The sequence below is a fragment of the Chinchilla lanigera genome, unplaced genomic scaffold (genome assembly GCF_000276665.1).
Source record: "Chinchilla lanigera isolate Chin_1 unplaced genomic scaffold, ChiLan1.0 scaffold00092, whole genome shotgun sequence".
Taxonomy (NCBI): Eukaryota; Metazoa; Chordata; class Mammalia; order Rodentia; family Chinchillidae; genus Chinchilla; species Chinchilla lanigera.
In genome coordinates, this window is record NW_004955493.1 from 7,503,601 (window position 1) to 7,520,569 (window position 16,969).

Below are 16,969 nucleotides of genomic sequence, written 5' to 3' on the forward strand. Positions count from 1 at the left end.
TTTTGTTATGCAGTTCAGGCTGATCTTGAACTCACTTTGTAGCCCAGGCTGGCCTCGAACTCACAACAATCCTCCTGCCTCAGCCTCCTGAGTGCTGGGATTACAGCATGTGCTATCACGCCCAGCTTAGCAGAACCTTTTAGAAGTTAAGCATAGTGGCAGTCCCCACTTTTTTATATCTTTTTTCCTTCAACTGAGCTGGTCTTCACTGAACCCTCACTAATCCTTTCACCTCTTGATATATGTAGGTCGTTTTCCAGGTGAAGCAATGTAGTGCTTTTTAGTTTTTATTTTATTTGATTTTTATTTTCAGTGGTACCAAGAATTAAACCCAGGGCCTTCACACTGAACTACATCCTTGGACCTTTTTTTTTAAAAAATCTTTTTTTTTTTTGAGCCAGGTGTGGTGGTGCAGGGCTGTAATCCCAGCACTCAGGAAGGCTGAGGCAGGAGGGTCGTTGCGAGTTAGAGGCCAGCCTGGGCTACAAAGTGAGCTCAAGACCAGCCTGAACTGCATAGGGAAACCCTATCTCAAAAAGACCAAAAAAAAATTTTTTTTTAAATTTTGATACAGGGTGTCACTATGTTCCCGGGGTTGGTCTTGAACTGTAGAACTCAGATGATGCTCCCACTTCCACCTTCCCAGTGCTGGGACCAGGGCCACAGTGAGAAACTAGTACTCTGTCTGTGGCCCTAACCTGGAGGCTCCTAACAGGGCCAGTGGCACCCTCTAGAGGAGGTTTTGTGAATTTATGGAGAGGTTTTTTGTTTTTGTTTTTGTTTTTAACATCATAGTAATGCAGGACCTGCTGGTACTAACTGGTCAGTGCAGGCGTCCTACACAGTGCCAGGCAGTCTTGCCCAGTGAAAAGCTGTCTCTTGTCCTCCATCATTCTCAGAACACCCAGACATTTCTGTAGTTAAGAACATGTTTATAAGCTGGGTGTGCTGGCACACACCTATTATCCCAGCACTCGGGAGGCAGAGGCAGGAGGATTGCTGTGAGTTCAAGGCCAGCCTGGGCTACATAGTGAGTTCAAGGCCAGCCTGAACAATGAAGTGAAACCTTAATTCAAAAAAAAAAAAAACAAAAACAAACAAAAACTCCACAGGTTTATAACTCTGAGGACCTAAATTCATTTCATAAGTACAAATGTATAACCCCAGTGGCTGGGGATGTAGCCCAGTTGTAGAGTGATTGCTTAATCTGTTAAAGCCCTAGGTTCCACCCCAACACTGGCCAAGTGGGAGGCAGGGAGGGAGATAATTGTATAAATCAAAGAAAGATTATACTCTTTTGTTCGGAGTTGTTTGCCATCTTTGAAAACCCTAATACAGTTGACTGCCCTAGTTGAATTTAAATCACAAATGCAACTTACCTATCACTAATCGATCTGCATTTGTATATGCTTATTCACAGAAATCTTACATGTAGTGCGAACGTATGATGACCTTAGTATGATCATCACACTAAGTCTTCTGGCAGACCTTAATCCAAGGTTGTACACAGTGACGCATACATTATTTAAAAATATATTTAAACTGGGGATGGTGGGACACATTTGTAATTCCAGTTACTTGGCAGGCTGAGGCAGGAAAATCACAAGTTTGAGCCCCAACTGGGCAAATTAGTGATTTAGCAAGACTCTCTGTCAAAAAAAAGGAAAAAAAAAAAAAAGCCAGGCATGATGGTGCCCGCATGTAATCCCAGCCCTCGGGAGGCTGAGGCAGGAGGATCATTGCAATCAACCCCCAGCCTGGGCTACAAAGTGAGCTCAAGACCAGCCTGTGAACTGCATGGTGAGACCCTGTCTCAAAAAGACCAAAAGAAAGAAAGAAAGAAAGAAAACAGAAAAGGTCTGGGGATCCAGCTCAGTGCAGAGACCTCAGATTTAATCCCCAGTACCCATAAATACATAAATAAAGCCAGAGGTGTAGCTCAGTGGGAGAGGGGAGTTTGATCCCAGGAGAAAATCAACTGAATGATATAATACAGAAAAGTGCAAAACTGTCAGCTCAATGAATTTTCATGAAGTGAACACAGCCACATAACTAGTGCCCAGATCAAGCTAAAACATGTTTAGCACCCTAGCAACCTTTCAAGTTACTACTTCCCCTCAAAGTAACTACCATGTCTGACTTCTAACATTATATTAGCTTTGCCGCCTTTTTTTTTTTTTTTTTTTTTACTATTTTCTTTTTCGGTACCGGGAATCAAACTCAGGGCCTCGTGCTTGCTGGGCAGGTGGTGTACCGCTGAGCTACATCCCCAGCCCAGCTTTGCCGCCTTGTAAGTGTAATAGGAACCAGCCGTGGTGGTGCACGTCTGCAATCCCAGCACTTGGGAAGCTGATGCAGCAAGTAAGTTTGAGACCAGCCTGGACTACATAGTGAGACCCTGTCTCCAAGAAAATCTAAGTAGGCTGGGCGTGGTAGTACACACCTGTAATTCCAGCACTCTGGAGGCTGAGGCAGAAAGACTGCCTTGAGTTCGAGGCCAGCCTGGGCTACATAGTGAGTTTAAGGCCAGCCTGAGTTACAGAGCGAGCTCCTGTCTCAGAAACAAAAAAACAGCTGGGAATATAGCTCAGCGGCATAAGCGCCTGCCTGGCAAGTGTGAGATCATGAGTTCGATTCCCAGTACCCCCCCCAAAAAAAAATCAAAAACAAAAACAAAAAACCAGAATTAAAAAGAACCTAAACAAACAGGATGGACAGCTCAGCTGATATGTAGGACCTTCTTGACAACCCGAGACCCTCACTACCTCACAGTCAGGTCTCCTCTTTGGGGGAAAGGTAACAGTGGTGTGAATCTGTTTTCCTGGACCTCCCCGCCCAGCATTGCCCCCCACCCCTGAGCACCACGGCCCTCTGCTCCCCGGCCTGTACCTCCACGCAGCAGCATTCTCAGTCACCTCTACCTGGTCTCATTTTCTGAATGTTGCCTAGATCTGGACCCTACTGGCAAGCACAGGACGTCAGGAATGACCTTCTGACGACTGGCAGCCACCCAGTCAGCCAGGCCAGCTCTCCTCCCCAGCACCATGTGCTCTTTTTTTTTTTTTCTTTTTTCTTTTTTATAGCGGGAATTGAACTCAGGACCTTGCGCTTGCCAGGCAGGCGCTTGTGCCGCTGAGCTATATCCCCGGCCTCCATGTGCTCTTGTGCTCAGTTTTCTCACAGGTGTGACAGCACTCTTCAGAATTACTTAAAGCAGTCTCTTAGGCGCGCCTATGTAGACGCATGGTGCTGCCATGGGCTGTGTCCCTCCCGGCACTCCCGGTATTGTAAGCAAAGCCGTACCGAAGGTCTTGCCCCTGCTCAGGTGTCCCTGATGCCAAGGTCTGCATCTCTGACCTGGCAGAGAAGAAGGCAGAAGTGGATGCGTTCCCGCTTTGTGGTCACCTAGTGTCCCATGAATGAGCAGATTTCCTCCGAAGCTCCGGAGGCTGCCCAGATTTGTGGCGACAGGTACAGGATAAAAAGCTACGGCAGGGGCTGGGGATTTATTTAGCTCAGCGGCACAGCGCCTGCCTGGCAAGCGCAAGGTCCTGAGTTCGATTCCCGGTACCGGGGAAAAAAAAGCAAAAACAAAACAAAACAAAAAGGTACGGCAAAGCCGGCTTCCATATCCATGGGCAGCTCCATGTCATCCACATCAACAAGATCTCCTGAGGGCTAACAGGCTCCAGACAGGCATGCAGGGTGCCTTTGGGAAGCCCCAAGGGACAGTAGGGGGTGCTCACACTGGACAAGTCACCACGTCCATCCGCACCAGGCTGCAGGACAAGGAACATGATCAAGGCCCCATACAGAGTCAAATTCAAGTTCCCTGGCCACCACGTGGGGCTTCACCAAGTTCAATGCAGACTAATTTGAAGACATGGTGGTGAGAAGCACCTCACCCCTGGTGGCTGTAGGGTGAAATACATCTCGAATCCTGGTCCCCGGGTAAGTGGCAGGCCATGCACTCCAGAAAGTTTCCACTGTGCCATCCACTCCTTCATAACAAGTTCATCAATGAATATTATCTCTGCCCATGTTAAAAATAAATAAATAAATAAATAGATAAAGGGGCTGGGGGTTTAGCTCAGCTGCACAGCACCTGCCTGGCAAGTGCGAGGTCGTGAGTTTGATTCCTGGTACCAGAAAAAAAATTTTTTTAAATTGCTTACATAAAAAAAATTGCTTACATAAAAAAAAAATTACTTAAAGCAGCTGGGCATGGTGCCTCACACCTGTAATCCCAGCACTTGGGCGGCTGAGGCAGGAGGATTGTCCCAAGTTCGAGACCAGCCTGAGCTACAAAGTGAGCTCAAGGCCAGCCTGAACTGCATAGTGAAATCCTGTCTCAAAAAAGACCAAAAAAAAAATTACCAGTTAGCTGGGCATGGTAACACATGCCTGATGTCCCAACACTCTAGGAGGCTGAAGCTGGACCACAAGTTTGAACTCAGCATGGCAAATTAGTGACTTTGGGAGACCCTGTCTCAAAATTTAAAAAAAGGGCTAAGGATGTAGCTCCCTGGGAAGACCTGGGTTCAATCCCCAGTACCAGGTACAGTGGCATATGCTTGTAGTCTCAGCTACTCAGGAGGCTGAGGCAAGAGGATTAGTTGACTCCAGGCATTTAAGACTAGTGTGGGCAACACAGTGAGGCCCTATCTCCCCACCTCAAAATACATATGTGTAGCAGAAAATGTGCCCCCACCCCGCCAGTATATTTCAGTTTGTTAGTTGCCCAGGTAAAGTTCTGGTTACAGTTCCTGTTACTTTTGTTTCTTAGAAACAGTTGGTCACTGTGATGGCTAGATGGTCACTATGATGCACTCTGTAAGAACCAATCCCCAATTGACAAGCTGTTCTGCTTCTGTACTTCCTGCTTGCTTATCCCATATGAGCCCAGGACCACCAGAGATCAGGGCCTGATATTTTGGGAATGATCTCAATCAGTGCCTGGCAATGTAAAATAAATCTGCCTCCAAATTCTGGGTGTTGTTTCAGTGCTTCTGCCTGCCGTTGCAGTCAAACCTTGGTTTGCAAGCATGAGTCATCCCAAAAACATGTAATCCAAAGTACTTGTATATCAAAGCAAACTTCTCCATAAGAAATAATGGAAACTCAAATGATTCATTCCACAACCCAAAAATATTCATATAAAAATGATTACAATAGTGTAATATAATACAAAATATAAAGGAAAATTAGTTAACCTGCATTTACCTTTGAAAACCTTCATGTTGGTATGAGAGAGACAAGAAAGAATTCGCAAACATCTCTAGTACATTTTAACCTGATAAATGAGTTATGTCCCTCAATACTCGTATGTGATGACAAACGTTACGTGCTCACAACCGGTGCTCACACACACCCTCCCTCTGTCTCTCTCTCTCTTGCTGCTTTGATGTGCAAGTGCTTTCGACTGTAAGCAGAATTATTCTCACAAACCATATAGGTAGATAGATAGAAAGATTTGAAGAAGAGTAGCGGGTTGTGTGTTATCTTCCTAGCTAGAATCTTTTCTTGCCTCTTTCTAGCTTCCAGTACGTGCTGGCAGTCTTTGGCTCTCCTTGGATTGTGGATCCATGTCTCCAATGTCTGCCTCTGTGTCATATGGCATTCTCCTTTCTATGTGTCTGTGTCCCAATTTCCCTTTCTTGAAACAGCACAACAGTAGTTGGATTAGGGCCCATCCTCATTCAATATGACCTCATTTTAACTTGATTACATGTGCAGTTTTTTATTTCCAAATAAGGTCAAATTTACAAGAACTAAGGAAGGCTGGGCATGTTGGTGCATGTCTGTAATCCTAGCATTTGGGAGGCTGAGGCAGGAGGACTGCCCTGAGTTCAAAGACATCCTGGGCTACATAGTGAGTTCAAGGCCAGCCTGAACTACATAGTGAGACCCTGTCTCAGAAATACATACATACATACATACATACATACATACATACTGAGGGGAAAGGGTTACGATTGAAACATATCTTTGGGGTGGGAACAAATTTTTGCCCAGTATAAATAGTAAGAAGTAAAGGGAATTCTAAAAAATGAAGGGTAGTGGACATAAGGAGTGGCCACTATTACACAAGTTTAGACAGAGCATACAAGAAAAAGCCTCCCTCCTTCCTGGGCGGGAGATTCACAACTCTTTGGAGCAGCCACAGAATTCCCTAAGATGCCACTCTGGTCAGACTTCTTGGAAATTTTCCCTCAAGGTGCCAGGGAAAGCTGTTCATGACAAGGTGCCTCCCTGGAGGGACTCCACTATAAAGCCATCCAAGGATGGTTCCAGGGGAGCTGCTGGCCAGTAGGTACTGATGGCCACCGTGATGGGAGGTGCAGAAGCTGCAGGTGCCGGAGAAGGTGGGTGCTGGGGAACCCACTGACACTTCAGAGCCTATCAGCAGTGCTCAATGCAACCAGAAAGCAAAACTTTTTTCTTCTGGGCTGAGTATGTAGGACTGGCAGAGTGCTTGCCTAGCATGCAAGAAGCCCTCCATTTGATCTCCAGCACCCAAAAATAGAAAAAAACACCCTTTCTTCCTGTAATGTCTTCCTTGCCAGTGTACTGGAAAACCTTAACACCAGCTGGCAAAGAAATCTTAAAGATCTTAGATCTATTTTCACTGAGCAGAGGGAAAGGGTAAATTCAAGGGGTAGGGGAAAAAAATAAAAAGGGCTAAGGATGTAGCTCAGTGGTAGAGCACTTGCCTAGTGTGAGATTAGTAAGGTAGGACTTGAATTCACTGGCCAGCATGGTCCTCCTAGCACTCAGGAGGCTGAGGCAGGATTGCTGGAGTTTGAGGTCAGCTTAGGCTATACTGTGAGATCAAGGTCAGCCTACCCTACATAGTGAGACCTTGTCTAAAAAAACAAAGCAAAACAAGAATCTCACTGTGGGGAGCAGCTGAAGCTGGAGATCAATCACATGAGCAGGGCTAAAGCAAGGCCAGCCCCGAGAACACAGAGCGCCCGAGGGGAGCCATATGAACAAGCTGTTCCAGCACCAGCAATGTGAGGTGCTCGAGGCCAGCCAGGCAAACAAGTTGTTAGGCAGAGGGGTTTCAACTGAATCAAAACCCTACTCCCTGTGTGTAAATAAACTTGATGCAGTTGTTGGGCAGTTCTTTTTTCTCCCACCAGGAGAGGAGGCTCCACCTGACCTCAGCTTTCTACATTCTGACTCTTGTTTCCACTTCTTCATCCTCCACTGTCCTCCTCCTGGGAAATTTGAGAGCTGCACTGGACAAGGCACCTCACATTGTTTTCTCTGCTCCTGAAGGCTTCCACCCTGGGGCCTGGGAAGGATTTGTGCGTTTAAACGTTCAGTGTCTTAAGGCTGAGACTACTGTACTCTCTTAAGCACTCCCACCTAAATAAAGCATCAGCACACTGCAAGGAACATCTTGAGGCACCACACTGCCAGCTGGAAAAGCTGCTGCCTGCTCCATCAGACATCTCACAAAGCCCTCTTAATTGTTTTTTGTCTTTTTGAGACACTGTCTTGCTGTCTAATTCAGGCTAGCCTTGAACTCGCTACGTAGCCCAAGCTGCCTCAAACTCAGGGCAATCCTCCAGCCTCTGCCTGCGTGGTGGGATTACAAGTGTCACTACCACAACCAGACCACTGGACTGCCTTTTTTTTTTTTTTTTTTTTTTTGCGAGGGGGAGGGCGGGTGGAGACAGGGTATCACTGTGTAGTCCAGCCTGGCCTGGAACTCCAGGCAATCCTCCTGCCTCAGCCTCCCACGTGCTGGGATTATACCACCACACCTGGCCATCTGCATCCTGATTTTAGACATAGGGCTCTAGGTTTCAAGTTCAAGGCCAGCTTGTGCAATTTAGTGAGACGCTGTCTCAAATTTTTTTAAAAAAGAAAAAGGGCTGGAGATGTAGCTCAGTAGTAGAACACTGGCCTAGCATGTGAGAGGCCCTGGGTTCCACCCCCAAAGCCAAAAAAAAAAAAGAACCGAACAAGAAATTCTGTGGGCCTGTAGTCCCAGCACTCAGGAGTCTGAGGCAGAAGGATCACTGCAAGCTGGAGGCCAGCCTGGGCCACATAGTGAGTTTAAGGCCGCGTGTACTACATAGCGAGACCTTGTCGGAAGGAAGAAAGAAATTCTGGGGGAAGGAGAACTAGCAGAGCCACAGATTTTTGGGAGGTGGTGAGGACGCCTTTAGGTGTTAAAAGCCCAGTACCTGCCCACCCCTCCCCATCAGCAGTCCAGCTTCTAGTAAAGGCTCAACGATACAGTCTCCCCAAGCGTTGCGATCCCACCCCTGCCTTACTCCTCAAAACCATGCTCCGAGGGCCTGGGGATTTAGCTCAGCGGCACAGTGCCTGCCTGGCAAGCGCAAGGTCGTGAGTTCGACTCCCGGTAACAGGAAAAAAAAAAAAAAATGCACCGCCATCATACAAGCCATTCCTAACAGTGCCTGTGGAGCCCTGATCAGAAAGAGGAAAGCGGGCCCGGCTCCGCTAAGTAAGCTAGTGTGGGCTACTGGGCTCCTGCAACGGCACCCCTATAGTGACCCCTCTAAGACCAAGACGCCCCCCTCTCCCGTAAGAAGGTGAAGTGGAGCTCAGCGTACGCAGCCTCCTCCCCACCTCGGTTCTAGTCTCTAGGACCCTGCACACACTGGAGCCGGAGGCAGCACCAGCCCTGGTCTCTGACCTCGGCGTTAGGACTCAAGGCCCCTGGCAGCGATGCGGGAACCCAGTTAAGAGACTCGGTATGCAGCCGGAACCGGCTTCAAATGAGGACTCTCTAGGACATCGGGAAGTTCACAAATCGTTAGCACTCGGTCGACCTTTATTGGCCTAAAAACGAAAGAACCGGAAGATGACCTTAAAAAACGTGGAGGGACTTTAGCTTCACTAATGTTGCCTCAATTTCCCAAGAAACCTGGCATACTATTCAGCCACTGACTGGTCTTCTAAAGATGACGCCACCTGGTACACTAACGCTCAACCTAAACGACGCTATTTGCCCTTAACTACCATGGCGGTGCTGTCCGATTTGGCTTCTTGCCCCTAAGGGTGATGGCCGTTGAGCGGCTTCACTTCGTTTCTCACCAACCCGGAAGAAGGGGTCTAGCGATTGGGTGGCGCGGGAAGGTTGAGGGAAGAAAGCCCTTAGTGGTTGGGCAGCGTTAGGTGAGGCTGGTTTTAAAGGAGCCGGTCGTGGAAGCTGTCGAAAACTGGAGATCCGCGGGAGGCGGCGGTGAGCTGCGCGCGGGGGAGGGCGCGGGGCGACTGAAGAAGGGGCGGGGGTGGCGAGGGGACATTTGAACCACCTGGTCCGGGGCTGTGGGGACGCTGGGCTGGGATTCGGCCAGGGTGGGGTTGGGATGGTGTCTGTGGGCGGGACCTCCCCCAGGTTGGAGTGAAGGGGTATCTGCTTGACAGGGGGTCCCCCGGGATTCAGACCGAGCTCCGCGATGCCCAAGCCTGGGCCGTCCCTAAATGAGTGAGGCTTTGTAGAACCGAGGCGCATAGTGGGAGGAGGAACCTCGCGTGGCGTCTGATTGGAGGAGCTACGCTGTAGGGTTCTTTTCATCGTGATCCAATCTAGGGAATCGGGGTGGGGGGCGTCGCTGCGAGGAATACCGCTTCGGCGTCCTCGGCCACTTGCCGAGGGAGGAGTATCTGAGGGGTTCAGCGGAAACGGAGCCTCCCCGGACTGGGGTCCCGGGGGTCTCGGGGCACCGTCTGCAGAGATCAAGGCCTCGAGAGGCTCGGGCCGTGAGAACTTGGCCCTCCGCAGTCCAGCTTCTCGCGGCAGGTGCCAGGCAGGGCGCGAGTGATTCGATCGCGGCGGCGGCGGCGAGAGGACTCCCTCGCCGGGCGGCCAGTCGGGGGCGCCACTGCCGCGCCTCAGGGCTCCGGCCCGTAGGCTACCCCAGAGCGGGCGGATCATGAAGGGCGGAGCCCCTGGGAAGGGGCCGGCCCTCACTCTGCGCTCCCCTGCTCCCCCTCATCCCAGGCCGCAGCCTGGGATCCCCCAGGGACCCCTTGAAGCCGCCGTTTCCCCATGGACTTGCCTGGGGATCCCAGGTGAGAGCGCACCCCGCCCACCTGTCTTGAGCCCGGGAGACGGGGGTCTCGGTGGCCGTACTGGGAAACTAGAGCCAACGACAGGTTCAAGCGACTGTCCTCTGCTTCTTTCACCCTAGTCCTTCCGGCCGGCCGAGTCTGTGCCGTCAGCCCCTAGCCCGAGCGTTACGGGAAGCCCGGAGCCCGAAACGACCGAGGCTGCAGCCCCGGGGGGCCCCTTCTCCCCTGGAAAAGGCCTCTCGGCGAGTCCTGGCCGTGGTGCTGGAAGATGTCATGGCTCCCCACACGGTGAGCCCCCTGAGCGGAAAGACCTTTCCCCGACAGCCCCCCTCAGTACCACCGTCGGACCAGCTCCCTCCTGGGGAGACAAACGCATGGCGCTCACGCCCACCGGCTAGGCGGCCTCGTAATGCTGAGCCCTGCGTGGCCTCCAGGTACTCCAGCCTGGCACCAGGCGGGTCTCCAGTGTCCCTCCGCCCGCTGGCCTGGAACCACATTCCTACGATTCTTCTTTATACATCGACGTGTTTCATTAAAATATTCCCAGGCTGTACATACAGATTCACAACGTAACATGCCTTTTCTGTACCGTGACGCTTGCCCTTCCTTCTCAGTAAATCATGCTGTCACAGCTTTCTCTGTTTTTTTGTTTGTTTTTGGTCTTGCGGGTTTTTTTGGTTCTTGTTTTTATTTTAGTAGGACATGTTCGCAGCACATGAAGTTTATCCTTATTCATCTTAGGGAGTAAGTGCGTGTCCTTAACATATCTTGATTTTTTTTTTTTTTTTTGTATTGGGAATCAAGCTCAGGACTTCCAGCTTGCCAGGCAGGCACTGTTCCACTGAGCTAAATCCTCGGCCCTTCTTGATTTTTTTAATAATTTTTATTCCCTTTCCCTCCCCACCTCTCTCCATCTTTCCCTTCTCTCTCATACATTTCTGCGATTCTTCTGCTTTTTTCCCCTGGGAAGCACACTATGATAGTTGACTCCACTGCACAGGTGAGAAAAACTGAGGCCCCAAATCAGGCAAAACCCGCCCAAAGTAACCCTCTTTTTCATCTCTCTAAACAGCCCGATGAGATTACTCACAACCCACACCTGCCACTCAGGACTCTAATAACTAGGCTCTAATTCAGACCAACTTAGCTCTGGGTGATCCAAGTGAATTCCAGCCATGATCTCTGTCCCTTTTGTGCCTAAGGGCATTATTAAGCACAAAGAAACCCAGTTTAGTCCAACTTCATTCCTGCTGTTAACACTTCTTCCTCCGCTAGGTCTCCCGAGCCAGACAAAAGGAGTTCATCCCATGGGACCAGAGCGACCACCAAGCTTCTGTCTGTAACCAGGCACCCACCTCACCGCCCAGGCAGGTCAAGTGGTCTTCGCAGGCCAGGTGCGCATTGGGGGGTGGGCAGGAAGCTGGCAGGCTGTGAGCCCGCTCATCTTCCCGTCTCTCACCAGGCCTCCCGACTCTCTGCATTTATGCAGAGATCCCTTAAGTCGCATCCACCGATCTTCTACGCTGAGGCGGCGATCGAGGACAACCCCTAGCCCTGAGAGCAGCCCTGCACAAAAGGTGGACCGGGCCCCCCAACCCACCCTGGTGGTGCTGCTGGAAGATATTGGTGCTCCCAGGCCCCCAGCGGAGGTACGGAAAGAGAGTTGAGGATGTCAGGGATCCGGCTAGAGCAGTCCTACCAGCGGGGTAGAAGGCAGCGTAGGGAGCCTGAACTGGGTAGGTTTCTCCCAGGGCAGGACGACAGCATCGTAGACAGCAGACACTGCCCGAGCAAAGGCTATATTAAAGAAAAAGTCTTTGGTGTGAACCCAAGGGGGTATCTGGGGACTGAAAGAATCAGGACACGGTGAGCTAGGGAAGCCAAAGAGGGCTTCCCTACCTCTCCACAAATATCCCATGTTTACATCCAGGGCTTCGTCGGTGAGAGCCCCAACTTCATCATCCCAGTACAAAGGTGAGAGCTGGGGAAGGGATTATCAGAGTGTTCACGCCGCAGCCATCACCCAGGTAGCCAGAGCTAAGGGCTTCAGATGACTCACCAGTTCTTCCTTGTAGCTCCTTCAGAGGACTTAGGGACAGGGCGGTGCTGGCCGAGGGGGATCTGACCCTGGAAGCTCCCCCAGCCTTTGCCTTGTTCCTCCATCCAGAGCTGAGCCTGTGATGATGGTTCACCAGTCAACGCCTGCACCCAGGGACCGAGATCCTCCGTTCCAGCCATACCCGCTGTCTGCAGACCATGCGGACAGCCCAACACCAGGTAAAAACTCAGAAGGGTGAGACTCGGGAGTCCAGAAAAGCCTAGGTGAGGTTTGGTTTGCTAGAGGGTCTAGCTATGTAGTCCAGACTGGCTTGGAACTTACTGTGTAGCCCAGACTAGCCTTTAACTGACGGGGGCCCTCCTGCCTCAGCCTCCCAAGTGCCGGGTTTACAGGCCTCCACCACCATACAAGCTCATAGTTGAGTTTATGTCAGGTGCAGAGGTGGGGGTGGGGCTTAGACTGCCGAGGCTGGAGGTGTAGCTCCTAACTGGAGGAGTTAAGCTTCAGAAGAGGGCTTATTCTTCTGTGGACACAGGTCAGTGTTTTGGGGGGGCTCAGACGCTGCCGCTGAGGGGTGCCCACCTGTGACACTCTCCTTCCCTCAGCCCCAGATGCGGCTCTGGAGCCCCCATCGACCCCACCACCATCCAGCCTTTTGCGCCCCCGCCTCAGTCCCTGGGGCTTGGCCCCCCTCTTCCGCTCCGTGCGCTCCAAGCTGGAGAGTTTCGCTGACATCTTCCTTACACCCAACAAGACCCCGGAGCCCCCACCCCCGTCCCCGCCCATGAAGCTGGAGCTGAAGATTGCCATCTCGGAGGCCGAGCAGTGCAGGGCCGCGGAAGCCACTGCCACCATCAGCCCCCGGCCCCCCATCCGCCAGTGGCGGTCTCAGGACCACAGTATTCGTGCACCTCTCCCTAAACTCTCTCTGGGCCGAAGCCACTCCTGCCCTGATCTGGGGCGCCCGGGCCCGGGCCCCTGCGCCTGGCCCCCTTCTCCACCCCAACCAAGCCGGCCACGGCCGCGGCGGCACACCGTCGGGGGTGGAGAGACGGCCAGCGCCCCGCCGCCCCCTCTGCCCTGTCTCCGGAAGGAGGTCTTCCCTCTCGGGGGAGTAGGAGCCTCCCCTCCTCGAGCCACATCTTGCTCGTCCACTGCGCCCACTTCCTCCTTCTCCGAAGCAGCAGAGCCCAGGTAGAGCTCTCCATGGACGCTCCTGAAGGCCTGGTCGCAACCAGAGCCTGGCTTCCTTCCGCAGTGTGCACCGGGCAGGAGATGGGGCGGTGCTGTGAACCCTCTTTGCCACCGAGCCTTCCCCTTTTCCGCAGGTTGGGCTCGGCCAAGGGGAAGGAGCCAGGGGCCTCAAAGGACCAGGTGCCTTCAGACCCCGAGACCAAGGTAGGCGTACAGGTGATGGGAAGCAGACGGAGGGCCCTGAGGTGGAGGGCCATGCCAGTCTTTCATGATGCCATTTTTTGCAGACTATGGGAAAGGTTTCCCGATTCAGAATACGCAGAACACCCAACCGTCCTCAACTGAATCTTACACCAATGGGGCTGCCCCGTCCAGTCAGGTGAGGAGCTCACTGGGCAGGGAGCTGCCTTGACCAGGCGGACGGAGGCTCACACCCCTGAAGTGTGGCTTCGTCTCCTCAGGCCGAACAGCCTAGCCGGGAGATTGAATTTGATGTGGTTTGTGCTTCAAACTCCCTGTCTGTTTCAGACAGCTCTCCTGACCCTGGCATGTCCCAGAAACTAAAATATAGCCTAGGCTTTACCTAGCCCTTTTTTTTTTTCTTTCTCATTTTTGGTCTTTTTTGAGACAGGGTCTCACTATGCAGTTCAGGCTGGCCTTGAGCTCACTTTGTAACCCAGGCTGGTCCCAAACTCCCAACGATCCTCCTGCCTCAGCCTCCCGAGTGCTGGGATTGCAGCCGTGCACCACCACGCCCGGCTACCTATCCCTTCTTCAAGTTCCGCCAGCCTGAGGTTTCTCGTGTCCTCTGTTCTTTGCTCCCAGATTGAACAAGAAGGAGTTCAGCTTGGAAGAAATTTATACCAACAAGAACTATCAGTCACCCACAGGCAGGAGGTGAGAAACGTTGAAGGTCAAGGGTGGTAGAGGAAGGCTGGAGCCAGGGGGGCACGTTGGTTGACAGCGCCTCCTTCTGCCTGCTCCAGGACCTTTGAGACCATCTTTGAGGAACCACGGGAGCGCAATGGGACTCTGATTTTCACCAGCTCCAGGAAGCTCCGCCGGGCTGTAGAATTTCGAGACGGCAGCCTTCCTCGATCCCGTCGGCCATCCCGCGGGGTCAGGGCGACCGCGGGCAGGACTGTTACTCCCGGCCCGGCCCCCAGCCGGGACGTGGGGCCTCTGCTGCAGAAGCGGCTGGAGGAGCTCGATGCCTTGCTCCTGGAGGAGGAAAAAGCGGGTGGGGAGAGGCCCCACCAGTGCTAGGAGCTCCGTCCATCTCCCAGCCAGGGAAGGCGCTGTTTGTCCGTCCATCTCCCTAGAGGGAGGGGAAACCTCTGAGGCAGTTATATTTTTTTCTCTATATTTCTAGTAAAATTTTCGATGCTTCTGATTTTCTTTTCGTCTCTCGCTGCTCGTGAGACTGGCCGCACTGCCTGATGTATGTCGAGCCCCCTCACAGGTCCGGGAAAAGGGAGTGGTGCACGGAACGTGCGAGAAGGGCCTTGGGGACGGAAGAAAAGCAATGGTGATCGGAAATTCTCTCTTGACTTGAGATTTCTTTGCGGAAGGATGTTTATGAGAAAGCTCCCGGGTCCTCCCAGTCCATTCGCGTAAAGGGCACAGCCGGGCATGGTGCGCTGCCTGTAATCCCTGCTACTTGGGGAGGCTTAGGCAGGAGGATGACAAGGTTGAGCCCAGGTTAAGTGGCTTAACGGGACCCTGTCATAAAATGAAAGAAGCTGGGGATGCATGTAGCTCAGTAACCCAGTTCAATGTCCAGTACCACAAAAAGACAAGAAAAAAAAAAAAAAATCAAAGGAGACTAAAAGGCTCAGAGTGCACCAGGCCTTCGCGAAGACCTGCTGCTGGACTCGAGCTTGGCGCAGGCGGCGCAGGTCCTCGCCGGGGACAGCGGCTGTGCGGACCCTCGCAGCCCGGGCAGCCGGTTCGCGAGAGCGCGCCGCGCGGCGCCCGCAATGCAACAGCGGCGCAGGCTCCGAAGGGGGCGCATAGAGCACTGTTATCTCCAAACGAATGCCTCTGTGAGAACGTGCGCGCCACACAGACGCAAGGTGTTTTTGTGCTCGGGCCGGGAGGTACCAGGTAACGGACGCGGCTCCCCGCCTCCCGAGCGACCCGCCGAGCAGCAGGCTGCGGGCGAGGAGTGGGGATCGCCGTGCGCGTGCGTGCGCGAAACGCCGAGTGCGGCGGAAAGGAGACGTGGTGCAACAGTACTTTTCGCGGCCGCGCGCCACCTAGTGGTCAACTGTCCACTAAGACTGGCACCACATCCCAATCCCTAGTCAGCTCCTCGCCTCGACGCCATCAGCAGGTGGCCAATAAAGGAAGAGCAGGAAGAGGCGGGATCACGTGGGACACCGCCGCAAACACCTAATCAGTGGAGTCACAAGACTTGAGGAAGGGCGGGGCTAAGACGGACCCAATCAAAGGTTGGGGGCGGTTACACATTTCCCCCTCCTCAGGGTTTGACCCCGCCCTTCACTTTGACGTGTAGTGCTTCCTACCCTATCAACGACTGAGCCTGCAGCGGCCCGGGGGAAGGGGGCGGAGGGTAGGCGGAGGCAGCGAAAGGAAGGAGGCGTAGGCCGAGGAGGAAGAGGGAGGAGGGGCAAGAGAGTCCAGGCGGAGAAGAGGCCCAAGACTCCAAAGGAGACGACGGGAGGGTGCGCTGGCGTTCTTTCGGTGCCCAACGGCCGTTCCGGATCCCTTAAGGCACAAGTCAGACAGACGGGAAAAGCAGGAAGAGACTTTTATGTCGGCGGACAGAGAAGCTTTACCCGTCACCGTTGCCTCACATCCGGGGCTTTGGAGGGCTGGCCCCCGCAGCCCCGCCCCCCTTCCGCGCCTTTCATGGCGACCGGAGGCGGAGGCTGCTGTAGCTGGGCTTGGAGGAAGCCCCTTTAAATCTTCTTAAAGGGGTAGTCGTCGTACTCGGCCGACTTTGACGCCAGCCTTAAAGGGGAAGCCGTCGTACTGAAGCTGACAAATTGAGAACTGGGCTGTTGGGCGAACTGGAGCGAGTGGGATTTCCCACCTCTTCTCCCCGCCCACGCTACAAGTCCTTTAAATTCAGCTTAAAGGGGAAGTGGCTGCTTGTGGAGGACTAGAAACTTAACTCGCGAACCCTTAAAGGAACGGCTTGCTGTTTGAAGGATTCTGGACTCCTTAAAGGGGTGGCCTCTTTTAACCGGAGGACTTGAGACACTTTTAAAGGGGAGGTTTGCGTTTCGGGTCGAGCTTTCGGCCCCTTTTAAAGGGGTGGCCCTTCCTCTTCCTCGGGGAGACTTGCCTCGACCCCTGGCAGGGGGCGGCTACCGCACCAGGCCGGCCGGACACAGTCGGGTCGCCTTAAAGGGGCCGGGGGCTGGACAACTTGAGGCCTCATCTTAAAGGGACGGCCGCCCCGTTTTCGCCGTCGCGGCCCCGCCGGCCCCACAGGGGGGGCCCTCGGGCTTGTCGCCCCGGGGGCGGCGCCGGCTCTCCAGGCCTTGGCCTTGAGGCGAGCTCAGGGCCGGCGGGTCCTGCTCTAAAGGGGAAGCCGTGGCCTTCCCGTCCCTGTGCGGTCGCCAGCGCCGCGCTTGCGACCCCGGGCCTGCGGACAGGCCGCTCCCGGCCCCGCCGCCTCCGGATGCA

General features: G+C 53.1%; 3 protein-coding genes across 5 annotated transcripts; 1 reads left to right on the forward strand and 2 right to left on the reverse strand.

Annotated features, from left to right (window-relative positions):
* Nucleotides 1-8,819: 8,819 nt before the first annotated feature.
* Nucleotides 8,820-14,710, forward strand: Prr14 (proline rich 14). 3 transcript variants are annotated; one of them, XM_005405264.2, is made up of 12 exons: nucleotides 8,820-9,226; nucleotides 9,989-10,059; nucleotides 10,179-10,347; nucleotides 11,335-11,453; nucleotides 11,522-11,708; nucleotides 11,990-12,033; nucleotides 12,227-12,336; nucleotides 12,724-13,312; nucleotides 13,447-13,516; nucleotides 13,600-13,691; nucleotides 14,138-14,209; nucleotides 14,299-14,710. In XM_005405264.2, exons 2-12 carry the CDS (start codon nucleotides 10,037-10,039, stop codon nucleotides 14,576-14,578), a joined length of 1,755 nt encoding a protein of 584 aa, XP_005405321.1. In that variant the 5' UTR covers nucleotides 8,820-9,226; nucleotides 9,989-10,036; the 3' UTR covers nucleotides 14,579-14,710. The 3 variants fall into 3 exon arrangements, with proteins under 3 accessions (XP_005405321.1, XP_005405323.1, XP_013360216.1); XM_005405266.2 differs by lacking the exon at nucleotides 9,989-10,059 and having other exon boundaries at nucleotides 8,821-9,226; XM_013504762.1 differs by lacking the exon at nucleotides 8,820-9,226 and having other exon boundaries at nucleotides 9,553-10,059.
* LOC106146705 (proline-rich receptor-like protein kinase PERK10) lies at nucleotides 8,996-9,922 on the reverse strand. The gene has a single exon (XM_013504747.1). The coding sequence runs from the start codon at nucleotides 9,920-9,922 to the stop codon at nucleotides 8,996-8,998; it is 927 nt and encodes a 308-aa protein (XP_013360201.1).
* A 1,077-nt stretch (nucleotides 14,711-15,787) lies between the features above and the next one.
* On the reverse strand, nucleotides 15,788-16,969 carry LOC106146707 (spidroin-2-like; the record flags this gene model as incomplete). Its single annotated transcript, XM_013504770.1, is given in 1 exon segment — nucleotides 15,788-16,969. A coding segment is annotated over 1 exon segment (247 nt), but the record flags the coding sequence as incomplete, so codon positions are not given.